At 51.4% G+C, this 27523-nt stretch overlaps 1 protein-coding gene, 1 long non-coding RNA gene and 1 gene segment (V, D, J or C); 2 read left to right on the forward strand and 1 right to left on the reverse strand.

Annotated features, from left to right (window-relative positions):
- The window catches only part of LOC108593911 (immunoglobulin lambda variable 2-14-like), a 61412-nt gene extending 37819 nt beyond the window's left edge, over positions 1-23593 (forward strand). The window contains 2 exon segments of the V gene segment in view: positions 21584-21618; positions 23138-23593. Coding sequence covers positions 21584-21618; positions 23138-23457 — 355 coding nt within the window.
- The window catches only part of LOC118143809 (uncharacterized), a 54307-nt gene that overhangs the window by 25460 nt on the left and 1324 nt on the right, over positions 1-27523 (reverse strand). The window contains exons 2-3 of the long non-coding RNA XR_013521762.1: positions 8567-8644; positions 1334-3839 (exon numbers count right to left, since the gene is read on the reverse strand). This is a non-coding gene — a long non-coding RNA (uncharacterized LOC118143809). The remainder of the gene's footprint in view (positions 1-1333; positions 3840-8566; positions 8645-27523) is intronic.
- Positions 24795-27511, forward strand: LOC100406154 (immunoglobulin lambda constant 1). The gene is made up of 3 exons (XM_078364781.1): positions 24795-24813; positions 25614-25712; positions 27053-27511. Exons 1-3 carry the CDS (start codon positions 24795-24797, stop codon positions 27370-27372), a joined length of 438 nt encoding a protein of 145 aa, XP_078220907.1. The 3' UTR covers positions 27373-27511.

A 27523-nucleotide genomic window follows, 5' to 3' on the forward strand; every position in this document is an offset into this window, starting at 1 on the left:
TAAATATTTATTGGATAAGTGAGCAGTTTACCTAGGTGAGGACTGTGTGCTCTGTTGAGCAGACCACTTACTTGGATAACTGGCTTTCAGGAATTTCCTGAAGCAATGAGTGACATTCTTTATCATTTACACCCTCATCCTCCGGGGAAAGAGTGTCCTGGAACTGGCAGTTACATTGACACAATTGGTCTCAGTCCTCAGCACAAACATTCATTGTGGGGGGGGGGGGTGATAATGGAGGAGAAAGGAGTTTGTTCAATCCCTAGACAAACAAATCCATGAGCAGGGATGAGGGATGGGAGGTATGGGCTCAGCTGGCCCAGTCCCACAGGGGTCATTCCTCTTGTGATGGAAATGACCACATGAGGGTCCCCCAAGCGGTGCTGTGGGTCAGTCCAGATGGAGGGAACTGGCCAACCAGGGCTCCCTACAGCTTGGGCAGGGCCAAGGTCAGAGGGATGGAAGTCTGGACCCACCCTGGTCCAGTCCTTCCCAGCAGCATCTCCAGGTTCCTCCTCCCTCTATTGGGGCTTCCCCTCCACTCCCCATCACCCTCATTGCTTTCTCATCTTCTGCCTCCTCCCTGCCCCAAGGCCCTCCCGGTGCCCACCCTGGCTTCTCCCCCGATCCACACCCAGGCTCTGCAGAGCAGCCCTGGCCCAGAGACTCAATCAGAAGCTTCCATCCCACCAGCTGCAGAACCTTCCCTAAAGAACCAGACCAGTCCCTGTGTCTCCTATTTGTCGAGATCCCAACCACTCTCAGAGATGCTTGGAGGGCTCTTTGACCCTAGCTGGGAAACCAGCCCACATGAGCCAGACTGTTGGGCATGTGGCCTTCCAGCTGGCCAGGCCCCACGTGGCTGCATCTCCCTGGCCAACTCCAACATCCGGGCTGAGAGTCTGGAATCCCAGGTTCCAGTTCCCATGGGCCATTCACTCACACTAGGTTTGCTTCAAAACCCCCTGGGCCTCAGCTTCCTAGTCTTCCCACCGGAAGCGGCAACAGGCATTTTCCAGGGCCACAGTGAGAGCCCTAGAACTCTCTCTCTCTGAGCCTCTGTCTCCTTGTCAGTAGCAGGAGCTAGAAGACCCCCTGCTGTCGGCCAGTCCATGGTATCTACAGAAGGAGCAGGAACCTCTCCTATTCCCTGGAGGAGAGCTGGGGTAGAGGCTGCAACCCAGAATCATCAGAAGAGCTAAGGTCTTCAAGGCTCCTAGGGACTCCTTAAGCGGGGATCGGAGTGGCTTCGGGGGTCTTATTGCTCAGTCCGGACAGAAGATGTTTCCAGTTGGGGAAAATGACTTCAGGGACAACAAAGACAGAGATTCACCTCTCTGGACACTGGTGGTTGATGTGCCTGGAGTGCTCCCCATACCAGCGGGAAGAGAGTCCCAGAGAGAGGAAGTTGTAGGTGTCACCTCGATTTGGGGCCTCAGGGCCTATATCAGGGGCAGGTGATGTCACAGTGAGTTGATGCTCCACAACCCCTTCCCTACGAGGTGTCAGAGGGAAGAGCAGGTGGTCATCTGAGGTGTGAGTGAGTCCAACCCTGAGGGTCTTCCCAAGCTGGAGGTCCCTGGGTGTAGAGGAAAGAGATTCTGGTCAGAAAGGCCTGGTGTTGAATCCTGGTCCGTTTATTCATTTGGTCAAGAAATATTCATGGAGGACCCACTATGTGCCAGGTGCCAAGCCAGGTGACTGGGACACAGTGTTGAATGGGACATGTGGCCCTTTCACATTTGGCTAGAGGTTTGATAGTTTCAAGCCAGGACTCAGGGCTCTACAATTGTGTGTCAGGTATATAGCCCCTGTGTGCATGTCTCCACAGACTGGTTTCCTGGAGTTCCAAGTGACAGTCATCATTCACCTTGAACACAAAAGTTAAAGGAGCATCCAAAAATGTGGTGACCAGATAAATAATGCAATATTTTCAAAAACAGAAATTAATGCCCCAAAAGCCCACAATGAACAAAATTTCAGGATCTGACCCACTCACCTCAGTGGTTTCCCTCTTAGTCCTACCCACAGTCCCATAGGAGAGTGAGTGCCCACGGAGATACAAAACCAGAGTCAGGCCCCTGCACCCTCTTCTGCCGGGCCACCAGAGCCCACCCCTGGGTCTCCTCCCTCTTCTGAAGAGCTCCGGCAGGGTCCTGCTCCTCTACTGCTGGTCTCTGCTGCCCCCTACTGGACTCTCCCTTTACAGCTGCATTCCAGGCAGCTGGTAGAGGTTAAAGAACAAAAACCTCCCAAAATTCCACCCTCCAGTTCCAGGCTGGCTCCACCCCATGTCCAAAAAGGCTGGTTCTCCCAGGTTTCTGGCAGCTATTAGTAAAATCCCAGGACACAGTCTTCACACCAAGTTGCTGTGTGCCTCAGGCAAGAAACTCTCCCTCTCTGAGCCTCTGTTTCCACATCAGTAGAAGGAGCTAGAAGACTACCCTGCCAGGTTGGCGAGTCCAGTCTGTGACATCTACAAAGGGAGCAGGAATCTCTCCCATTTCCTGGAGGAGAGCTGGGGTGGAGGCTGCAACCCAGGATCACCAGAGGAGCTGGGGTCTTTGGGGTTCTTGGGGACTCCTCAGAGGAGGATCACAAGCTGCAGAGCCAGCTTCTAACTCTGAAGACTCAGAGGTCCAGAACCTCCCTCACATCCCCAGCCAATATTTTGTCATCCTGTGCCTCAGCCTCCCCCAGATCCCAGCAGTGAGAAGCTCAAGATGAGACAAGAAAAACCAGCCAGCTGGAATTTAGGGATGATGGCGAGTGGGGAGCTGGGTACCCCTGGGTCTGAGTGAGAGGAGTCTGCAGTGCCTGCAGGTAGAGGTTCTGAGATCTAGGGGCTGGAGACTGGGCAGGGGACTAACCAGCAGAAAACCAGAACTGGGGACACCCACCCATGGAGCAGGGCAGAAGCTACTGGATGGGGTACACCCCTCTGCTTTGGGAGAGAAGGGCCAGGGCAGGACCCAGAGAGCTCTGCAGAGGCATTAGAGACCCTGAGCAGGGGGTCTACCAAGCAGGACAGCTGGACTTGACCTCCCCTGCCAGACCTGGGTCCAGCCTTTGCACCTCTCCGTCCAGGAGGACATGGGGCAGGCCTGGGTAGTCAGAGCTGCAGCTGCACCCACTGGGAAGGCCCAGTCCAGGCCTCCAGGGACCCAGCCAGACTCGGATTTCCGACTGCAGCCACCATGGGAGGATGTGGTCTGCAGTGGTGAGGTCTGCCCAGCAACCATGGCAGGTGCAGGGTGGGGGTGGGGGCAGCAGCTGGGGATACTACATTTAGGGACAGCCCCTTTTTATCCCCGAGACCTGGGACTGTCCCTGGAAGGAGCCAAATCTTCTGGGTCCTGAGCAATGGGTGAGTGTCATATCCACAGAGGGGCTGGGAAGGCACAGCTTCAGCCTAGACCCCCAGGGCAGACCCTGCCCCAGCCCCCAAAATGCAAGAAGCCCAAGATCAGAGGCAGGAATAGACCAAGCTCCCCAGTGAAAGAGAAACTGTGCTGGACCAAGGGTTTCCCAGGGCCCCTCACCTTATGCCCTGAATGATGTCTCTTAGGGCAGCCACAACTCATTGCTGCTCAGTGCCTTACCCATCTCCAAGGACAGGGATGTGTGGTCATTGTTTATATAATCCAGCCCCTGGCACCTGGCCCTCAGAGGTTGCCCAAGCAATGTGTATAAAGATCCAGTCTGGAGAGCTTTGAAAACTGATTTGATGAGTCGAACCATTAAGTCATGGTCACCATCTTCAACTTCATTTCTTTCTTCCTCCCCCTTCTCCTCATTATCATCACCATCAAGAACTGTGAAGAGTCTGAGACTTCACCCTATTTGCAGACAAAAAAGTAAGCCTACCACAGTGTTAATGGATGCTGGCAGAAGATGTCAGACTCCTGGGTCAGAGACAATGGATCGTCTGTCTTTCACAGCAGTAGCGGTTGCCAAGGTATTAGCACTGTCTAGCACCAGTTCCACAAGGTGATGCAAAGTGGGCCAGGCGACATCTGCATGCTAGAGCTCAGGGATCCCAAACATTTTATACTTGACAGCAAGCATATCTGCCTTCTGCTCCAAAGAGTGGCAGTCTCTGTACCTTCCGAGGTTGTTCACTCTACAAACATCCTTGAAAAGATCATCCACAACAAAGGCAATCAGTGCCTTTGCCCGAGAGATATGCAGAAATGCAGAGATCCATAGTAGACACTGCCTCCCAACAACCATCATCTTTATCAATGAAATGAAGTCCGAGGCTATTTGAATGTTACCATCACCCACAAGAATGGCTGCTCTGATTGTCACCAAATTTATCAGGGAAGTTAAGGAGTATCTGACTCAAAATGTGAACCGAGAAATTCTCCAGGGGGCCTCCCAGGAAATTCACTTTAGGAAGCTCCTTTGAGAGTTGCTAAAACAAAACATTGAGAGCCCTAGAGGGCAGCAGATCTGAACATGAGCAGATGTTTTTAGAGATTTTGTGGCAGAAAAAGTAACTGGAAAGCAAGAGGGCAGACCCTCACTGCATTTTCGTAGGTGGCAGGGGAGGGGCCTTTCTCACCAGGGTATGGGGTCTTGAAGATCTCCTCAAACATTTTTATTCTAGGCTCTCAGGGGCAACAGAAAAGATGAATGGCAGGTAAAGGAGTGCAAATGACGAAAGGGGCCACACAAAGCAAAAGAGTTTTGCTCAACTGGATCCAATCCATGTTTAATTGAGCCACTCCTTTGTGCTTCTCTGGGTTTTGAGTTTTCCTATGCACGAAGCAGCGTGTTACCACCTAGACCCAAAGAGCCATGTCATCATCAGCAAAGCATGCCCTGGTGTCATGCAAGGACCAGGCCTCAGATTCTGACTCCAGCCCTACTGCCTCTTGGCCCTGAACATTAAAAAGGTAGGGAATCAGGCTGGGAGCAGTGGCTCATGCCTGTAATCCCAGAACTTTGGTAGGCCAAGGCAGGCAGATCACAAGGTCAGGAATTCAAGACCAGTCTGACCAACATGGTGAAACCCAGTCTCTACTAAAAATACAAAAAAAAATTAGCCAGGCGTGGTGGCATGTGCCTGTAATCCCAACTACTCAGGATGCGGAGGTTGCAGTGAGCCGAGATTGTGCCACTGCCCCTCAGCCTGGGCGACAGAGCGAGAGTCCATCTCAAAAAAAAAAAAAAAAAAGTAGGGAATCAGCCTGAAGAGGCTGATCTTCATCTTCAGTTGTGGGGGACAGTAGATGATCTTAGCTCCCAGGATTAAGGCTTGTAAAGCACCAGCACTAAAGAGCATTGCTATTATTATTGTATTATGCATCATATTCCCTTATCACAGTCAAAAAGGACCCCAACTCAAAGCACCTGCCAGCCCTCTCCACCTCCACTACTGCCGAACAGAGCCAGGCATGAGTATTCCAGGTGGACAGATGAATAGGAATGCAGGGGGCGGGCTCCCTCCTAGATCCTAGCACAGCTTGCTCCCTGCTCAAGGAATGGCCTTGGGCCCTGCGTTCATCTTCTCTGGATGGTAGTTTTCTCACCTGTAAAACAGGGACACTTGCCCCATGGAAACCTCACATGTTCTGAATCCCAAACTAAAAGAACAGAAAGAGGACCCGAATCTGTTCAACGCCCGCTGAATGCTCAGCAAACACATGGTGTCTTTAACCCTCATAACCTCCCTGCTGCAGAAGAACTCTCTCCCCATTTTACAAATAAGGAAACTGAGGCCCAGAGGCACCCTGGGTCTGGATAGACTCCACATTTTTTATTTCACCACTCTTCCTTGCCTGAAGGATATAGAATCACTCCCTGCAGGGCTCTTGCCTGACTCAGAAGAGGATCATAGGGTAGCTGGCCAGGCTTGACCAACCCAGCCAAGGAAGGGCTGGTCCCATCTGGCTGGAGTGCAGTGTGCAGGCACCCCGCCTGGGGGACTGATCAGAAACGAAGCCACAGCTCCATCCCCAGCCCCAACCCCCTGAGCTCAAGCCCTTGGGGACTCCTGCTGGGCAGCTCTCTAGGCCCTAGGGAGATGCTCCACGGGCCGGGGTGCCCTTGGGGAACTGGGGAAGGAAAGTGGGTCAGGTGTTACCATCCAGGGCCCCAGGGGCGGGGCCAGGCAGGCGGCTGTGGTGGGAGGCCGTTGAGCCCTGGATCTTGAACACAGCAGAGCAGTTGGTAGCTGCCCCTCTGGGAGAGATCCCCAGGGGTAACAGCCATGGACCCTGGAAGGGCCTGAACTAGGGACAGGGACTAGAGCCAATCCAGGGAGAGGACATGGCCAATGGACTGGGGTACACTTTAACAGCCCCGCTGGAGAGAGGAACCAGGGTGCCACCCTCCAGGGAGTCCACGCTGCAAGTCAGGCCAGAGGTGCCTCTTACCCTGAAGGCCAATGACACCCAAGACAAGCAAGTGGGTCATGAGACCCCCAAGGAGCTGGGACCTGGTCCCAGGCAGCGCTGGCCCCTGATGCGGCTGGGTCTGGCCACGGTCGCCCATGGCCTACTGAGCCCAATGGCTACACCGCAGAGCAGGGTCCCAGACCCTGCAGCCTCAGTTGGAAGCAGCCGGTCCAGCCTGTGGAGCCTGTGGAGCAGGTAAGGGGCGAGAGATTCCAGGGGACGTGGGGGTCCTGTGGCAAAGCTGGGAAAGGATGACCAAGGGGAGACAAGCCAGAGAGGTGACGAGGAAGCTAACCCCTAACAGGGTCCTGGGAGACACTGGCTTTAACTAATAGGTTGATATTTTGTCCATCACAGATTTGTTTGATTAATTATTGTTTGTAATATCATATTAAACTATTATTTTTCTTGATTTCTGGGTTTTCTGGCCCCACTTAAATTTTACACCAGGGTCAGTGCCTCAATCACCTAGTCCTAGTCCCCTGGGTAGGGCAGGAACAGAGGCAGCGGCAGGACATCCACAGGGGATGGTGGCCACTGTCCCCACAGGGTGTCCAGGTGTTCCTGCTCCTCCTCTTCCTCCTCCTCCTCTCTGCTCATGTGCCTCCTGCCCAGTGAGGGCAGGGGCCACTCCCTGGAGAAGGCAGCTAGGGCTTGGCTTGGTCTCCCCGAAGGCCCTCTGTTCACCAACTTGCTCATAAATGCTGACTGGGGCCAGGCTCAGGGGCACAGGAGGGTGGGCTGAACCGAGGGGCACTGTCCAGTCATTGGAACAGGTGCATGACCCATGTTTGGAGCAATAAAGGGAGAGGAGAGCTCCCTCTGTTGGGGGATGCCCAGGCTGGTCTCATAGATCAAGGGGCACTGGCTGGTGATGGGCAGCACCAGAGGAGAAGAGAGCAAGGGGTGAGGCTGGGAGTTCCTGGGTGACTGGGAAGGGGATGCATGAAGACCATAGGGTCCATGACCCATCCCTGGGTCCAGGATGAGTCCTTGGAGAGATTTAGGTAGGAGTTGGATTTGTGTTTTTGGAAAAAATTGGCACCAGATTAAAGGCTGATGCAAGGCCAGATTAGAGGAGGGAGAAGAGCGAGTGACGGCCAGGTCCAGGGTAGATGGGGAGCCTGGAAGGAGCCATGCCCTGGGGCTGGGGAGGAGGCACAGGTCCAGAGCAGCCAGGGTCCCAGATTCTTATGAAACAGGAGAGTGAAGCTGAAGTGAGGGCTGAGCAGAGGGGAACAGGCACTCTCTGGGACTGTCTATGGGCGTTTAAAATATATAACTATTTTAGCAATAGGTGGCGCATTAAAAAAACAAAATGTATTTATCTAAATTGGGCAATTCCACTTCTAGGAATTTATCTTAAGGAAGAAATAATCAAAGCTGTAACCAAATGTTTATAACAAGGGTGGTTAGCTCAGCATTATGAATGATGGGAGAAAACTGGAAGTAACCCAAATATCATATTTACCAAAAAGGGTATGAAGAAAACATAATTGTATTTGGGGATGTTTTGTTGTTGTTGTTGTTGTTTCAAAAGAGAGTCTTGCTCTGTTGCCCAGGCTGGAGTGCAGTGAGATAGCCACAGCTCACTGCAGCCTTAACCTCCAGGGCTCAAACGATCCTCCAGCCTCAGCCTCCTGAAAGCTAGGACTACAGTTACAGGCTACTACGCCTGGCTAATTTTTAGTAGGATTATTATTTTTTAGAGACAGAACCTCGCTATGTTGCTCAGGCTTGTCTCAAATTTCTAGGCTCAAGCAATCCTTCTGCCTGGGCTTCCCCTGTGCTGGAATTACAGGCATGAGCCACTGCACCTGGCCCAATTGTGTTTTTAAAGTATATATGTATTTTCAAAAATCTGTCAGAAAATATAGAAAAATGTCAATGGTGTGTCTGTCTGGCTGGTGGGATTTCACCTAATTTTCATTGTGGCTTTATAATTTTCTGGTTTTGTGAAATTGTTCACAAAAAGGAACATTTCATTTTTATCTTCTAATATAATTTTTAATACAAGAGTAATGTACTCTTGTACATTATTCTTTTTGTAATGAGCACTTTACAAAATGTAATGACTTCTGTACATTACTCTTTTCTCTTGCAAAGGAAAAAAAAGATTAAACAGAGAAGTATATAAAGTAAAAGCAAGAGCTTCTGCTTACCATCTCCCACCTCTTCCCAGAGGTGGCCACTGTCAAGTTGTTCTGTGTACTTCCAGACTTTTTCCTGTGTGTATGTCCCTGAAAACACACACATACAGAATTGGTGTTGGGATTTTATTTTGGAAAAATAGAGTCATATTCCGCATATTACCAACTTTAAAAATAATCTATTATTGACATTTTCTATATCAGTCCATATGGATTAACCACATTCACGTGGCTTTATAAGCAAAGTTTGGATGAGCCAGAATTTATTTAATCATTCCCCTATTAATGGGCATCTAAGTTATTTCCACTAAAAAATCTAAATGACAAATGATCCTGCAGTGGAAATCCATGTGTGTATGCCTACAAAGTGCATTCATATATCTCCCCAGGATAGATGCCTAAAAGTGGAATTGCTGGATCAGAGAGATTGCACTTTTGAAATTTTATAGGTAATGCTTCCAAGTCTGTGTCCACTCATTCCAGTGAATGGTTGTGCCTTCTCTCCTACATTCTTGTCAGTAACACAATATTGTCAATCTTTTTATATTCTGCCTATCTAATGAGCAAAAAAAAAATGAATGTTTATTGTTTTATTGTGTATTTTATTACTGGTGAATTTTTTTATAAAATTTTTATTGATTGATTGTATTTCTTCTGTGAATTAAATGGTTATCATGTCGCCTGCTTTTCCATTCAGTTGCTTGCATCTATATATTGGGATATATTTGGGATTTTAGCCACTTAAGTAGTATGCATATTGTAAATATTTTTCCCTAGTCTGTTTTATGGGTCTTTTGTTTATGGGGTCTTCCACCATAAAGATGTTGTAAATTTTTATGTGTTGAACTGGTTTAACCTTTTCTTTATGGTTTCTGTGACCCCTCCATGTGTAGGAAGTCATATTTATTTCAATATTATAAAGTCATTTTTCTATTTTATTCTGGTACATTCAGTGTATTGGTGTTTTGTTGTGCGTTTTTTTTCTTTATTTCACCTGGAGTTTATTTTTCTGGATGTAGGAATAAAACCTTATTTCCCAAATAGGAAAGCTAGTCATCACACATTTGTCGAATATAAATGCAACTTTTATCATCTACTACATTACTGATTTATTACATTCTTTCTGTGGTTCTCTTGCTATTGATCTATTCCTGTGCCCACCCTGTTTTGATTATTTTAGCTTTATAGTATGTTCAGTATCTGGTAGGAAAAGAACCCATCATTGTTACTTTTTCTCAAAAAAGTCATGTCTATTATCCGTCATTCTTAGAGTTGGACTATAGAATCAGTTCCCTAATTTTCAAAAATCATTCTTTCGGTGTTATGTATGTAATATCATAGAATATGGGATTAATTTGAGAACTGCTATCTTTATAATGCTCAGCGTTTTTGTCCAGAGATATGATGCACTTTTCATTCACTCAGAGAAGTGATTTGATATTTTATTCATGCAATTCTTGCACACTTTATGTTTTTATTCATAAATGGTTTGTGAATATAATTTTATTGAAGTTATAATTTTTTCCCAATTTTATATCCTGAATGATTACTGTTTCTATTAGCAAGGAACCCTATTAACTTTTGTATGTTGCTCTTGTATCCAGCCACTTTAACTCTTCTATTAATTCCAGCAGTTCTTCAGCTGATTCTCCGTGTGTGTGTGTGTGTTTGAAGGGTTGGGGGCGGTGGGCAACTATCACATTGTTTGCCATGAACAATTTTCTCTCTTTTCCCCCAGTATTTATACCTCCTCCTCTCCCCCTTTAATGTCATTTCATTAACTAGAATCTATAGAAGATGTTGAATAATAAAAGTGAGAGTAGACAACCTTGCCTTGTTTCTGATTCCTTAAATGTTTTGCCTTTAAATATAAATATTGCTGTAAATTTGGGGAGATGTTCTTCATTGAGTTAAGAAAATTTTCTTCAGTAACTTAAAAAAAGTCTAGATGTTTGCTTTCTTTATACCACAAACAAGTGCTGAATTTATATTACTATTATATTAAATTCTGTCTCAAAAATCTTCTGCACATGTCTTAAATACACATGTATTAAATACAACCTGCTGCTAAGATGAAATTTGCTGGCTCCATCACAATGGGAATCTTCCAATGTAAACAAATTGCCTTGGGAAGTAAAATCAGATTTGGCAAAACCTGAGGATTCTTGCCATCATAAACTCTTAGAGTGTGACCTAGGTGTTTTTCTTTTTCTCTGGAGGATGTTAGTAGTATCTTGCTAGGATGTCTAGGACAGAGGACAATACAATGAGGGGAAGGCATTCTGGGATGTCCTCAGGCCTCTGGCTTGAAGAGTAACTTGCTAAAGTGAGGACTTTGTGGGGGAGCAAGGTTATAGAGAAATGAGTTTAGCTGGGATCTGTTGAGTTGGAGGTGTCTACAAGGCATCCAAGCAGACATAGGTTGAGGAGGCAGAATATACATGAATCTGGAGCCTAAAAGAGAGATAAGAGCTGGAAATAGGGATCTAAGACCCCTGGACAGTTGTGAGTGTGCACAACGAGGGTCAGATGTGGAGACAATGAGGAGAATACAGAGAGCAGAACCCAGGGTGGAGATCTGGGAGTCAGATGGGCATGGGCCTGGGAGAAAGGGAGGCCAAGAAGGAGGAGAGGGGGCAGTCTCAGACACCCCTCTGAGGAGGGGACAGTGACTAGAAAGAAGAGCTTCTTGCAGAGACATAAGGGGACTGGGGAAGAACTGCAAAACTAAACTGGGACAAGGGACTTTTTGGCCTTAACCGGAGAGATTTCAGGGAGAGATGAGGCTGAGAGCCAGGGAATCCTGCCATGTCCAGCATAAAAACAGTATCTGACATAGATGGGTGCTTGGGAACTGTTGCTGGATGAATGAGTGAACAGACGCATGGATGGATGGATGGAAGGATGGATGATAGATTGATGAACAAACATAAATAGATGAACAGCTGGATGGACAGTTGGATGGATAGGTAGATGGAAAAAATAATCTGAGATATCAGAGAAAGCTTCATGCACAATGTGGGACTGAGCTGCGTCTCCATGGATAGAAAGTAGAGGAATCACCACTTGAATCAGCAATGACCCAGTGTTCTCAACCCAGAGAGAAAGCCAGCCTGGCTTGACTGGGAACACTTGTGTGGAAAACTCAGAGGCCCTTTAAATGAGGCCAGATGAGGTTGAACAGGTCCAAGCCAACTCAGCACTTCTCTGCCACACTGCACAGGAAGGGATATGTCACTCAGGGAGTTGCTGGGACCTATTGGTCCCAGTGTTGCCATCAGCACCGACAGCCTCAGAGAGGAAGGACACACACTGGGGTGACTCCAAGACTGTGGGTGACACTTGTCTTGGACAGGGGACAGGTAGGGGACACTTCTGGGGGCTGGCCACCCCCCTGCCTCATACCTAGCCTGCCCACTGCAACCCTGTGCCCGTCATGCACAGCGGGCTCCTGCTCCAGCCCAGCCCCCAGGGAGCAGACCCCAGGTGCTGGCCTTGGGGGTTTTGGTTCAAGCCTCAGTCACTGTGTTACATCTTTGGATCTGAGACCCAGGTCATCATCCTAGGTAAGTGGCTCTCAACCTTTCCCAGCCTGTCTCACCCTCTGCTGTCTCTGGAAAATCCTTTTGCTCTCTCTGGGGCTTCCTCCCCTCTGCCCTCCCAGCCTTAAGCACTGACCCCTACCTTTCTCCCTGAGGACTGAAGGATGTGTGTTACTCTTGGGGTAACCAGCAGGAAGGGCCCCCACAGTGGGAGCAGCTGCCTTCAGTTTCCAACAGCGGGATGCAGCCTGGTCGCAGGGCCTGGGCTGGGATTAGGTAGGGTCAGAGCTCCTTCCCCTCTTCCAGGCCAGATGTCTGAGTGAGGGACAGAGGCCGGTTCTAATAAGGGCCCTGCAATGGCCTTAGAGACAGTCCCCAGGACCCCAGGGTCTAAGGACTGGATGCCCCTCCAGCCTGTGAAGGCCACAGAGGGGCCTGGGGACACAGAGGTCACACCAAGGGAAGACCAATGAAGGATACAGAGAGGCTCTGGGTCTAGGCTGCAGCTCTTTAGCCTGTGCTGGGTCATGAGGACATGAAAACACAGAGGGATGAGATTGGGTGAGGTCCCAGAGCCCAGCCCTCCCTCCCAGGACAGTCATTAGAAAGGAGAGGATCTCTTAAGGCAGAGATGTGTCTGTCCCTGGAGCCCTGTCACCTCTGGGATCTGGTGTCTGTTCACTCCTGCCTTCCTCAAAGGGCATGTTAGACTCAGGAGATGACCACATGGGAGTGAATGAAGGGTGGAGAGAACTCCATGGCTACCAGGAGAAGTTCAGGGTCATCAGAGGTTGCTGGGGTGGGCATGGGGGCTGCTGAGTCTCATAGTCTAAGGGAGCAGCCCCAAGAACACAACGGAGGTGAAGCGTTCTGTGGCTGGGCTTGCAGAGAGAGGAGACACCCCAGAGCCTCAGAGGAGCTGAGAGGCTTGTCTAGGTGGAGTCCACCCCCTGCCAGGAGAGCTGAGTGGGCTGGGCTGGGGCAGAGCCTGGTGCCTATGGGGACAGGAGGCTCCGGTTCAAAGCAGGCTCAGGTCTCCCCACACGCTGCCTGCCGGGACAGTCCTACGGGCTGAGCAAGGGACCCGCAGTTCACAGAGGGGGCTCTGAGTCCTGGAAGAATTAAGTGGGAGGCGGGGGGGGTCTAGGGATGGGAATGAGGGGGTCAAGGCCAGATTCTAAACTCAGACTCCAGAGATCAAGGGAGAAGAAACACAGCCTGGCATGGGTACATGGGGAAATGGAGGCTGTAGAGGAGAGGAGCTGGGCCACCTGGGAAAGGTGACTTGGAAGGGCTCCTAGGAAGACGCAGGGCTGTCTGCTTTCCACAGGGCATGAGTGGAAAGGATGGGGAAAAGGAGAGAAGGAGAGGCCCTGGGTGGACCGGATGGCCATACCGTGAACCCTCCCAGAGACTTTAGACAGAGAGGGGGCTCCACAACACCCGGGGTTCTGTCTACCCTCTCTCACCCGCTTCTCTGTCCAAAGAGCTCAGCCCAAGACCGCCCCCTCAGTCACTGTTCGAGCCCTCCACTGAGGAGCTCAGAGACAACAAGGCCACACTGGTATGTCTCATGAGTGACTGCTACCCGTGCACTGTGATGGTGACCTGGAAGGCACATGGCACCCCCATCACCCAGGGTGTGGAGACCACCTTGGCCTTGTAGCCAGCAGGGCTATGGATCTGGCCCTCCCTGGGTGGTCTCAGTTTTCTCATTCATGAAATGAGACAGGGACTGTGGCCACTAGAATCCTTAGCCTTCTTCTAATTCAGAAGCTAGGATTTGAGTCAGGGGTGGCTGTGATCAAGCACCAAGGGGCCCTTTCTCTGCCTCATGGTGACCGCAGAGCTTCCTGCCTTTGCAGGCTCTATCCCTGGCCTATCAGGATCACCCAGCAGCTCTAGTGAAGGCAGCTGCCACATCCCTAATGTGCTGGAGGCAGAGTCAGGGGATCTGAGAGTACCCAGGCACTGAGGACTGACCAAGATGGCTGGGGCCACCACACCCAGGAGGCTGACATTATCTGCTGTTGGAGACACTGGGATGAGTGTCTCTGAGATGAGGCAGCAGGTGTACATGGGATGGGGTGGGGAGGCTGCACCACTACGGGCTAGGGAGGGAGAGGGTGCTCAGTGGGCAGGTGGGTTTGTGGGATCTGACTCCTAGTGGAGGCCAGCCCTTGACTGGAGCTGTCAGCCCACATTCCCTCATCTCTTATCCAGTCTGACCTGGCCCTGAAGCTCATCCTGAATTCAACTCTGATACAGCCTCCCCTGGGGCAATCAATAGATGCAGAGTTTGACCTTGGATTGGTGACTTCTCATTTTCCCAATTTCCCCATGTCCTCTTGCTCCTGCAGGCTGACCATCATCAAGATCCATCCACAAACCAACCAGAAACTAACTTTACCTGGGCCTGACTTAGTGGTCCACACCCCTCCTGCTTGACTTCCAGCCCCATTCTAGTGTTCACCTTGAGCCTGATCCTGAACCCCCACTGGAGCTGTGAAAGAGGAAGCTGGGGCCACTGCCCCTGGTGGCATCTGCTCATGAGGGAATCCACACAGCCCCCACACTCAACCCACAGAAAGAAGAGGACCGGTGACATCCTGTGACCCACAGCAGGATCTTTGGGAGTCCAGGCTTCTGGAGGACATCGGGATCCTCGATTTGTTTTTTGCACCAACCATCATGTAGGCACAGGATTGAATTTATTGGAGGGTATCAGTGTCACTAAGGAGTGAATTTCCACAGATTTGGATAGGTGGTCCCTTCTCTGCAAAGTTGAACCAACCATTCAACTTTTGGTAACACCATGGGGTGATGCAGAGGGTGCCCCTCTCCTCCCAAGGAGAGGCTGAGGCTGGTGGCCCTAGAGTGCAGTGTTCTAGGAACCTTGGGGGTTTCAGCCCTACCTTCTGGAGTAGTTCTAGCTGGGATGGGCCTGGTCAATGAGGCCTGGCTGGTCCCGATACGAAATACCAGCCACATCTGCGAGGGTAACCTTGGGAGCATCCCCTGCACCCCTGAATTTGGTCTCATGTTGGGTGGGACAGCTGGGGTGGTGGCTGTCATTGTCTTTTTCAATGGACAATGGGAGAGAGCCTCTGGAGTATGGTCTCCAAATACTACCTCTCACTAAGGGAAGGGAGATCAGTGGGGAATTCCAGGCCTGGGGCAGGAAAGACACATAAGACAAAAAAGAAAAAGACATGATAAGACAGAATCTCTTATCCTCTGACTAATCAGGAGCCATTTAATTCCCTAGAGCCATTGGAGGAAGTCTGATGCCCCTTTAGGAGACTCCCATTGGGAAAATATTCATCATTGGTGGCCACCTGTCATCACCAATTAAATAAAATGACAGTGGCTTCAAAAACATTAGATGGCTTGAATCCTAGAGTTCAGAGTAAGAATACACTTGAATTATTCACCCTGGATTGATGGCTGGGCCCTGGATCATCTGTGTGCAAAGTGGCTCCTTCTTAAAGCATGAAGCACACTCCTGGGGTGAACCGAGCCCAGCTGCAGGGCTCTGACTTCACAGAGACACTGCAGCGCTCATGAGAAGGAGGTGAAGCCTCAACCCTCGGCCTTCCTTCCAGCTATTGTCCATCCTATGCAGCTAACATTACTACAAAAGTGGCAATCTGTCACGTGTGGCTTTGCTGGAAGTAGCCCCCGGTCCTTGGAAGCTATTCTGCAATGTCCAATCTGAATCCAGTTAGTCTCCTCCATGCTAGAATCATTTTCCAGAAAAATAAAAGCCAAGGAAAGCCCTAGGTTCCTGCTCCAGAAGGCATGGCTGTATTCCAACCAGGGGAAGGTCCCCAGACAGTTCTCTACTCCTGCAGCTCCTCCTGCCTTGCCAGGAAGCACTAGAGCAATTTAGGAGATATTGACCAGTGACAACCGGCCTAACAGCACATGTATCACCCGGCCGGGTACAAGGCCAAGGACCACCACACCCTCCAAACAGAGCAACAACAAGTACACGGCCAGCAGCTACCTGAGCCTGACGCCTGAGCAGTGGAGGTCCGGCAGCAGCTACAGCTGCCAGGTCACACACGAAGGGAGCACTGTGGAGAAGACAGTGGCCACTGAAGGATGTTCTTAGGCCCCAATCCTCACCCTACTCATGGGGCCTGGAGCTGCATGTTCCCAGGGGAGAGGTCTCTCCCCCCAATCCCAAGACATCCAGCCCTTCTCCCTGCACCCAATAAACCCTCAATAAATGTTCTGACTGTCAACCACACATCTTGTTTTATCTTAGTTTTCTTTTACCTAACCTTTCCTGGGTTTTCAGTCTGGGGTGGACGGAATTCTGCATCCAGTGGGAAAGTCAACCAAGGGAGAAGACTCACAGCCTCTCTGAGGCATCTCTCTGGAGGGTCCTATCTCACCCAGTCACCCCTTCCCCAACTCTCTGCTGTACCCCTGAGCCACCAGCCTGGCATCAACTCAGACGAGTGCAACACCCTCCTCAATTCTACTTCTCAATAAGGACCCAACTGTGTAAAACCCAGGGTTTCCAGTGTGCCGTCTATGTCTGGTCATATGCCTGTGCTGAAGGGTCACTGCTGAGGGGCAGGGATAGTTTCAGATGAGATCCCATGTCCCCCCGTCATCCCACGCCCCACCCAACCTGCCAGGGAACAGATGAGTTCCCTGTATCAGTGGGAACCATGATCCAGAACAGAAAGTTGTCCCTGCAGAGTGGTCCCTGAAATGCAGTTCTTGCCCACCTGGGAAGCCTAGTGAGGACAGAGTGGTGGCCCTGAGCAGGGTATCGGGGGGAAACAAGGAGTATTCCAGGGGCCCTGCTGTGGGCTAGAGGCAGAACACCCTTGATCAGAGCAGGAACAGGGTTGAACTTCCCTGTCCCATCCATGATACGCAGTTAGGAGACCATTTACTAGGTGAGGGGCCCATGGTTGTGCCATCACGAAGGAAACATGAAAAGGCTGGAAAATGGGACACTTCAGTGTAGTTTTCACTTTCATAAGGCACATTAGTTATGAAAGGTACTGACAAGTCCTGCAGTGGGAAAACAATTAATTTTATATAACCTTACAAGTCAAGAATTCTATTCACGGTCCCAACCAACTTAGAGAGCCCTAGAGGGCTCTTCAAGCCCCTGGTGTTCATGTCACTAGTGCTGGGTCGTGGGGTGAGGCTGAGACACACAGGTGATTTGTTGTGATCAAATGAGTCAGGCTCAGGGTTGACACTGGCCAGGCCAGAAAGAGAGCATGGGGCTGAGATCTCAACTGTGAAGTCTCAAGTTCTAAAGTCAAGGGACATGGTAGAGTTAGATTACGGTTATGGCTGGAGCCATGATGGCCAGCCTGTGTGAGGGTCAGACTCAGGTGGACTGGGTCGAATGAGGAAGACACCATCCCCAGCACAGAATGGGCATCCATTGGTTGTCTGATGGAGGCTGTGTCAAAATCGTATCCACCCAAGAATCAGGGCCAAGTCACACTAGGTCACGGCAGGATGAGTGTGACTTGAGGGCTACAGGCAGGTCAGGTTTTCACGGAACTCAGCTACCCTAGACCCCACCCCACCAGGCCCTACTCCCTCCCTCCCTCACATGGCTCAGCCCCTCCATCTACCCCTATATCCCGAGGTCAGAGACACAATTGTTCCAGGGTCCCTGACAACAGGTGAGGTAGCCTTGGGAGACTCACTTTGAAGCCCTCCTCATCAGTGCTGGGTGCTGTCAGGCCCCTTCTTGGTGCCTCCAGGACATCAGTGATGTGACAGGTACCTTCATCAGAGCTGCTGGGTGGCCAGGCCAGGCCTGAGACAGAGCCTGCAAGGGCAGGAAACTCTAGGGCCATAGTGGGGCAGGGAAGGGGGTCTTCTTGGAGCTTAATCACACCACCCCTTCCCCAAATCACAACCTACAAATTAGAAGGAAACTTAAGGGTCCCGATTTCCACCACCCTGTCTGGTCCCATTTCATGGATATGAAAGTTGAGATCCCTACAGCGAAGAGGACCACATTGGTCTCCACCTTCTCAATGGTGCTGCAGGGTAGGATGCCAGACTTTCCTCTGCTGTCCCAAGACTGAGCCCTCTCATTACTGCCTTGTAAAATATTACAGGAAACTGACAGCAAGAAGATAAGCAAACAGGAGGATAATACAGCTAATGTTGACCCACTCAAAATCAAGTAACTTCTCTTTTACCTGGTTATCTGAAGCAAATTGCAGACATTATAGCCATTAGTCTAAATATTCCATTTGTGCCTCTAAAAATATGGACCAAAAAAAACTACATCCTTACAAACCTAAATAGAAATTATCAATAATTCTTTCATATCAAAAAAAAGGTTTCCCATCAAATGCGTCACAAATGTCCTATGCTTCTTTCACCAGACCTGTGTTTGTGTTGTTGGTATTTTGTGATTTTGCATTTCATTTCTATGCGGAGTCAATACGGTTTGAAATTGTGACTGGTGACTGTGTTTTTAGACCTGTTCCCTCTGCAAGTGTCTTCCTAATTGATTTCTAATTTCCTTGCAAGGCGGGAGCTGCAGGAGCTGAGAGCTGGTCCCAGGACCTTCCCATGGTCAGGATGCAGTCCGCAGCCTCCCCAAGCTGGAACCAAGCACTTCTCTCTGCTTCTGCGTTTCCTGAAAATGGGTTCTTGGACAGAAAGGTTTAACAAGGCTCAGTGTGACTTTTCAGCAAGACCACTTGGCCAGTGGGCTCCCATGCGGGGTCACCTATATGTGACATCACCTGGGCTTCACATTTAGTGTCCAGTGCCGTTAGATGGTATACGGACGCAAGGTGACTGAACTTCAGTTTGACCACCTTTTCCTTCTATCGAGTGTCTGTAAAGCCCTGCCCTCATATGTTCTGTGCTTCTCTACGAGTGTGATTCTTATTTCAGTAAGAAATAGCATAGACATGTTGAGTCTTTCCTTTCATTTAGCATCTTAATAACGATGACCATGTTGCCCGCCATCTTCTGAAGATGAACAATTATTTGGTATCATGGTGAGCTCAAAGTTATGTCACTGTATGTGACACACTTGAGTTCACCACGGTTCTATTTTATTGACGATGCCAATGACCCACCGTGGCCCATTGGGTGCCTCTTCTGGTGGACTCAGGATCCTCCTGAAAGAACCCAATGGATCTCGATGGCTTTCTGCTTTCTGTTCACAATCTGTCTGGGCACATCTTTCTCCTTCCTTGTGCCTGGAATTGCCCATTAACCCCGAGTAGACTGGTCCCTGTAAGTGGGAGGTGGGATTTATCTATCACACTGGGGTGCTACTCACACCGCCCTTTTGAGTGAGACACTCCAGACACACCCAAAAATGAGATAAGATCCTGAAAGGGTGACAGGGACTTGCATCCAGCTTCCTGGAGGTTGAGGCTGGCATTTCTTACTAGAACCTGGTGAGACCCATCCCAAACTAAGACAACACCGGGAAGATGGAAGTGAGACCCCCCCCACCCCTGGAGTCATGGTTGTGGTCACATCCCCCACCTGCAGCTGTGATGCAGGAAGCCGGGCCACTGCCCCTGGTGGTCATTTCCTCAGCAGGGTCCACACACCTGCCTGCCCTTCTCCAGCTGAGATGTGACAGTCGACCCCACCCACAGCAGAATAACTAAACTACTCCCTTGGGTGATGATGTGAAGCAGGTGCCAAAGTCATCGCACACTTAAATGGAGAGAATCAGGATTTCTTGACGTCATAGTTAATGAGGGTCTCATCCAATGTCTTTCGAATATCGTATATTTTTAGTTGACTTTCTGGTGCTGTTGCATATTTGTGGTTTTTAATGTAGTTTCTAAGTGGATTAAATACTTGAAATACTTGACATCATCATTGGTGAAGGTGTTTTTAGGCCCATTCCATCTGCAGCTGTCTCCCAAATGGTTCTGGCTTTCCCAGGCAAGGCCGGAGCTGCAGGAGCAGAGGGCTGGTCCCGGGACCTACCACAGTCAGAATGCAGCCACTGTGACTCTGAGCAGAAACCCAGTGCTTCCCTCAACTTCTCTTTTCCGGACAAATGGTTCTAGCATCAAGAGGCTCAATGGGGTTCAGGCTGGACATTGGCATAATCCCTTCCCAGGGCATGTGGCTACTTCCAGCAAAGCCACCCATGTTGTGTCATCATTCTTTTAGTGACATTAGTTGCTTGATAATCAATAACTTAGTGCCTCAGATGAGAAGGAAGACGGAGGGTCCATTAGTTGCATTTGATGATCAATAACTTCATGCCTCAGATGAAAAGGAAGGTGGAGGATCAATTGGTTACATCTGACAATCAGTAACTTCACATCTCAGATGAGAAGGAAGGCAGAGGGTTGAGGCTTCAGTTCACCTCCTTCTCATGAGCGCTGCAGCATGTCCATGAAGGGAGGGCGCAGCAGCTGCCCTATGCACCCAGGAGTGGGCTTCATGCTTTGGGAAAAAGAAGAAATGTAAATTCTTCCCTTTTGTTCACTGCTTTGATAACTGACAATCTGGTGCCTGGCCATCTTCCACGGATGTAGTGCCAGAGTGAGCTCTAGCAGATGAGGACACCTGACATGCGGGACCCACTGCGGTTATATTGAATTGCCAATGACAATGTGGTGACAAAACATGGACATGTACCCCTAGGTGCCTCTTCAGGTGGCATCTGGTTTTCTCCCATTGTCCCAGGAGCCATTTCTAGAAGGATGAGAGGTTCTGTCTCATCATGTCCCTTTCCTGCCCCAGGTCTGGGATCTCCCACTGACCTCACTTCCCTGAGCAGAAGGTGATATCTGGAGACCACACTCAGGAGCTCCCTTATGTCCCCCACATTTGAATAAGGCAATGGCAGCCACTACCCCACCTGGCCCACCAACATGAGGCCAGGTTGAGGAGTGCAGGAGATCCTTCCATTTTACCCTGGAGGATGGGGCTGGCATTTCCAATGGGGACCAGCCAGGTCTCACTGGCCCAGCCCACCCCAACTATAACAAGCCCAGGGAAGGCGGGGCTGGGACTCCTGGAGTCAGAGCTAGGTTCATGGGAAGGTTCCCAGGACACTGCACTCTAGGGTAACCAACTTCTCCCTGGAGGGAGACGGCACTCTCTGCTTCACCCCAGGGGTTCACCAAGCAGTCAGTATTGAGTCAGCTCCACTAGGGAGACCATTTATCCCTGACTATGGAAATTCACTCCTAGTGACACAATGCCCTCCAATAAAATCATTCCTGTGATTGCATGACGGTTGGTGGGAAAACCAAATCCAAAATGCCAATGTCCTTCAGGAACCAGGATTTCTAGGGATCCTGCTGCTGGTCACAAGAAATCACCTGTCCCCTTCTCTCTATGGGGGTGAGGGTGGGGCTGTGTGAACTCCCTCATGAGCAGATGCCACCAGAGGCAGTGGCCCCCTGCTTCCTCTATCACAGCTGCAGTGGGGGTTGGGGGTGGGGGCATCCCTGGGAGGGTTTTTGTATAAGCCTGTGTCACAGTGTTGGGTGTTCGGCATAGGGACCAAGCTGACTGTCCTAGGTGAGTCTCTTCTCCCCTCTCCTTCCCTGCTCTCCCCAAGGTACTGGGCAATTTTCTGCTGTTTTTGTTCTTTTCTGAATCTTGTGTTGGCCTGTGGTGAAGCTTTTTCCGGAGCCCAAGCCCTGGGCAAGGACCTCTCCCCTCCCTGTTCAGACCCTTGCCTGCCTCAGTGAGTCACCAAGACCCTTCACCTCTGACCACAGAGGTAGGGCGCTAGACTGGATGACCTACTGAGACTCATCTGTCTCTCTGTCTGTCTGTCTGTCTGTCTGTCTGTCTGTCTGTGTGTCGGCCAGGGCCAGGCTGCTTCCCTAAAACGTGCTCAGTTCTGTCCTCTCCTGCCTGGGCTTCCATCTGCCTAGCAAGCTTTGTGCAGGGGAAGCTGTGGCCCATCTCACGGGGGAGAGGGAACAAGGGGCTTGAAGGAGTGACCACCAGGGAGACTTTAGAAGAACCCCAAACCCTTAAAGCCAAGATCAGGGAATGAAAAATCAGAGTCTCGGGGCCCAGTCCCCTGGGCTATGGGACTCTGGTTTCAGGCTGGGAACAAAGTAGGAGGTGTAGGGGCCTCTCCAGGTTTTTGTGGGCTCCCAAGGAGAGAGCCCTGAGCTGGCCTGGGACCCATGAATCCCAGTAAGGAGGGAAGGGAAGGCTCTGGACTTGAAGGAGCCAAGTGAGAGTCACAGAAGTCCATGGTGTGTGGGGAGGTGGCTGTTGGCTCTCTGTGGGAAGCACCGCTAGACACAGGAACCCCTGGTTTCACCAAGCCAGGCCTCACTGGCCAGGTCCATCCCAACTAGGACAAGCGCAGGGAAGGTGGGGCTGAGGTTCCTAGAGTCAGGGCTAGGTTCATGGGAAGGTTTCCAGGATACTGCATTCTAGGAATACAGCTTCTCCCTGGAGGGAGAGGGCACTCTCTGCATCCCAAAGGAGGAAACTGTAGATTGGCCCTAAACACAGACAGACTGTAGCACAGACTCCATAGACAGAGAAACCAGCACATACAGCCAGTGGGACTTGGGTGAGCAAGGCCTTGACGCCACGGCAGAGGCTCAGGAGAGACAGATGTGGGTAGAAACAGAGTCCTTAGGTGAGACTCACTCTCCCCCAACCCAGAGCAGCTGTGTCAGGTGAGAAGTTTCTAGAGTGAATCCGACAGGAGGTTCACAGAGCTCAGAGAACACAACCAGAGCCCAGAGACAGGCCGCGTCAGAATGACAGGGTGAGGCAGGGGCAGGCAGTTGAAGGTCCGCTGCCTATACAAAAGCCCAAGAAGGCGTAGGAAGGTTTCCAAACAGGTGATGGGCAGGGGCCAAGCTGAGAGGTTTTCTGACTGACAGACTTGTTTTACGAATATCTTGTTACACCCTTCTGAGTGATATGTTCTGAGACAGTTTGAACCACAGTTGAGAGGTCCTGCACTGGCAATGAAGAGCCAGACCCTCCTCAGGCACTGAGATCAGGGTCTCCCCAGCTGGACACCAGGACTCTGACCTCCTGCCCCTCGCTTACCCCACAGGCCAGCCCAAGGCTGCCCCCTCGGTCACTTTGTTCCCACCCTCCTCTGAGGAGCTCCAAGCCAACAAGGCCACATTGGTGTGCCTCATAAGTGACTTCTACCCGGGAGCCGTGACAGTGGCCTGGAAGGCAGACGGTAACCCCATAAGTGATGGAGTGGAGACCACCAAACCCTCCAAACAGAGCAACAACAAGTACGCGGCCAGCAGCTACCTGAGCCTCACGCCGCAGCAGTGGAAGTCTCGCAGCAGCTACAGCTGCCACGTCACGCACGAGGGGAAAACCGTGGAGAAGACAGTGGCCCCTGCAGGATGTTCCTAGGTCCCCAACACTCACCCCATCCATGGGGCCTGCAGCTGCAGAATCCCATGACAGACTCCCTCCCACCCCAAGTCATCCAGCCCTTCAGCCTATACCCAGTAAACTCTCAATAAATGGTCTCCTTGTCGTCAGAAAACATGCTGTCTGCTCGTTTTTGTTTATACTTTTTCCACCCTAAATTTGACCATCTCCCAAGGTGAACACAATTCTCTGAACTTGTGACAAAGCAGCCACAGAGCATCCTGATGTTTCTCTGAGGCATGCTTTGTTCATCACCCTATCCCCATAGAATGTTCCAGAACATGGAAATAGTCAGACCCTGGCATCTTCCTTCTTACCCAAGTCTCTGCTGTGCTTCCTGATGCCCTATGGACATGTCCACCTCTGGCTGCACAGGATCACACCCTCTTCACATCCCTAGGGCCCCAGGAGAACATCTCAGCTCCCTTCCCTGTTGCCCTCAGCCCTCACTGTCCAGATGCTGTTCCTCCCTCAGGGTGTTTTTTCATCCCCCTCTAAGGCCATAGGGTCACCCCACCATATTTCCTCTCATCAAAGCCTAGACCATGTCCCCTTCCTCCTGGGCACACTCTGTTCCCGTCATCCCAAGTACCCAGCCCTCTGCCCCGACAGGGCCTTCCTGTAACAGTCACTGATAGGACCCTTACCCTCTGGACCATGGTCACTCACCCCACCTTCCCCTCTGGGTGCCTCTCATCCCACATGTGTCACTGGATGTCCCAGCTGTATTTAAGGTTCCTAGGGGACAAGTGTCAGCTCCTCACTGATGCCACTATGAGTGTCTAATGTCCTGAGTGCACAAGTTATCAATTGGCTGGTGAGTTGAGTTCAAAGTCAAGAGTCAGATGCTGAGCTTATGCCAGGGGCTTGGATGAAGCTGACTTGTCTTCTGAAGAGCACAGTGTGGGATCTGAGCTGTAACACACACACACATGCACACATACACGTGCACACACACAGTGCACACACACACATGCCCATGTTGGGCATCCTTCTGGGAGGATCAGGAAGTGCCCAGGTAAAAAGGGCTTCAGTCAGGCCTAGGTTGGGACATGAGCAAAGCAAAGCTTGGACCTGCAGTCTCCAGGTTTTGGGACTAGGGGATCGCCCCTGGGCATGGGAAGATGGGGCAAGATTTTCTGTCCAGGTCAAGAATGAGACAAGACACTATGAGGACAGGATTCTGATCAGGGAGCAAGAGCCCACAACTCAGAGGACAGGTGAGGCTCTTGCTGTAGGGGGACACTGTTGGGGACTTTGGGGTGCCAGGTGTGTGTCCCAGGTGTGAGCTCTTCAGGTGATGGGTCCAGACCAGGATGCAGGTCCAGGCCCAAGGTATGCAGGCCCCACACTGCACGTGCCCATCCACTGTGGGTGGATCCTGTGCTGGTGACACTCCTAAGGACAGGCTGTGTGGGTCACTTCTGCCCACAGGGGACTGCAGAACACGTTCATGTGGGTGTAAGCCAGAAGGAGCTGAAGGGGACAGCAGAGACACCCAAACGTAGAGCTCCTGGAGGAAACCACTCTGCCAGTGAGGCCTATGACCCCCTTGAGGACCTCTCCTCTGCTCCATTGCAGCTCTGATCCAGCACCCATAGCCAATAGAAAGGAAGCTACCCCATGAATTTGGGAGGGGGACTCGGGCATCGACCTGTGAGCTGCTCCTTCAGTTCATCTGAGCCAAGGATGCTGGAGCTCAGGTCTTGAAGAAGGGTCTGTGTCCCCGTGGTCAACGTCATTCTCCCCACAACCCCCAGGTGCCATTCCAAGCCGATCCCACCATAAGCTCCAGTGCTGAGGATGTGGTGGGCATCCAGAACCTTCCCCACCATTCCCAGCTTCTCAGAGGGGTCCTAGCTGCACCACATCAGTGGTGTCACCCAACGCTCACCTCCTCCTCCTCCTCCCGGGCATTCCTGACACCAGCTGATCCAGGCCACCCAACTGTCCCTCAGAAATGCGATTACCTGGAAGACAACTCCACACACAGACCTGTCAATACCTCCCTTGACTAGGGTGGATGAACTCCTAAGCCCCCAGGGAAGTGATGCTTGTGGGTCAGTGGAAGGCGACCCACCTGTGGCTCACCCACCCATGAGAAGAGGGGGCTGGACCCTGGGCCTTCTGTGCAGCTGCAGGGGGGCCTGGGACTGGCATATCAGGAGGGTTTGTGTGCAGGGTTCTATCACGGTGTGCTGTGTTCGGCGGAGGCACCACGCTGACTGTCCTTGGTGAGTCCCCTTTTTCACTACTTCTGGGTCTAGGGTGAGCTCAGGGGACACTTTCCTCTCCTTTGTGTTCTGTCTGGGGCATGGGTCTCAATCTCTCTGGGGTCTGCTACCATTGCCTTTTTGCTAGCCCCAAACTCCTCCAGCCGGTCCCTTCTTAGGCACCTGATGGAGAAGGAAGAGAAGAACCCAGTGAACTCTTCCTGCTCCCTGCTCAGGCCATACCCTGCCTCTGTCACTCATGGGCATTCTCCCTGGGCTCTGGGATGTTCCGCTCCCTCCCTCAGAGTCTGAGGGCCCGGGAACAAGTGGAACAGGGGGTCAGGCTGGTGTACCAGGGCCGTGGGAAAGGGAACAATGAAGGAAACAGCTCGGCTCTTAGGGTTCTGGGTCCTAACTATGGGGCTGCTTTAAACGCCTAGAAGGGAAGCCTTTGACTGGGGACTTGGGGAAATCAAAAGGGACAAACATGGAGGAAGAATGTCCTGTGAGAAGGTGGCCCCAGGGTGCTGGGTCCCTCCTCATACCCAGGACAGGCAGGCTGCCATGGACAGGGTGGGTCTCAGGACACTCAGGCCAAGGCTAGAGCCTCTCCCTCACAACAAAGGAGAGACCCCAAAGCAGATGCTAGGGGAGGCACTCCTGCTGGGCACAGGTGACGGGGAACTGTGAGGGCAGACAGATATCCTAGAACAGCCAGATCTCCCAATATGACAGGGAGACCCCATGGAGCACACACAGCCCCAGGCTCAGAACAGAAAACGTACCTCACACCAAGCCCTTCATCTCCTAGACTCCGAGGGACTCCCAGGAACCCTGCCCCGGGACCAACACCCTCTCCCCAACAAGGGGTCTCGGTGGGAAAGTGGGGTGGGGACTGCAGTGATGGTACCAGGGGAACGCTTGGGGAAGAAACTCACTCCTCAAAAGGGAGGAGAACCTAAAAACAGGACACAGATGCCCTCGTGAACAGACCCAGAGGAGGGACCTGGCAGGGCTGTTGAGACAGAGACATTCCCTGAGGAAAGACGAGGGCCCAGGGCTAAACCCTGCCCAGCCAGCAGTGGAGAGCACAGGTGAGGTGAGGCATGGCTGACAAGGAGGGGGAATCTAGAGAGGAGGCTGGAGTGAAAGAGACCTGATTCTCCTCAGTCCTCAGATGCTGAAACGTTTCCCATCGGGAGGTGAGCATCCCCACCGCTGCCGAGCTGACCTCATGCAGCAAGGGCCCTGGCTGAGGTCCCTGTCCTGGGCCTTAGTCCTGCGCCCGCCTCAAGACTGAGGCCGGGAGCTCCCAGGTGGACACCAGGACTCTGACCTCCTGCCCTTTGCCCCTCTCCCAGGTCAGCCCAAGGCCACCCCCTCGGTCACCGTGTTCCCGCCCTCCTCTGAGGAGCTCCAATCCAACAAGGCCACATTGGTGTGCCTCATAAGTGACTTCTACCCGGGAGCCGTGACAGTGGAATGGAAGGCAGACGGCAACTCCGTCAGGGATGGAGTGGAGACCACCAAACCCTCCAAACAGAGCAACAACAAGTACGCGGCCAGCAGCTACCTGAGCCTCACGCCGCAGCAGTGGAAGTCTCGCAGCAGCTACAGCTGCCACGTCACGCACGAGGGGAAAACCGTGGAGAAGACAGTGGGCCCTGCAGGATGTTCTTAGGCCCCCAACTCTCACCCCACCCACGGGGCCTACAGCTGCAGAATCCCAGGGAAGGGGTCTCTCCCCCATCCCAAGTCATCCAACCCTTCTCCCTGCACCCAGTAAACCCTCAATAAATGTCCTCACTGTCAACCAGAAAGCCCGGGTTTGT

The sequence above is a fragment of the Callithrix jacchus genome, chromosome 1 (assembly GCF_049354715.1).
Source record: "Callithrix jacchus isolate 240 chromosome 1, calJac240_pri, whole genome shotgun sequence".
NCBI lineage: Eukaryota > Metazoa > Chordata > Mammalia > Primates > Cebidae > Callithrix > Callithrix jacchus.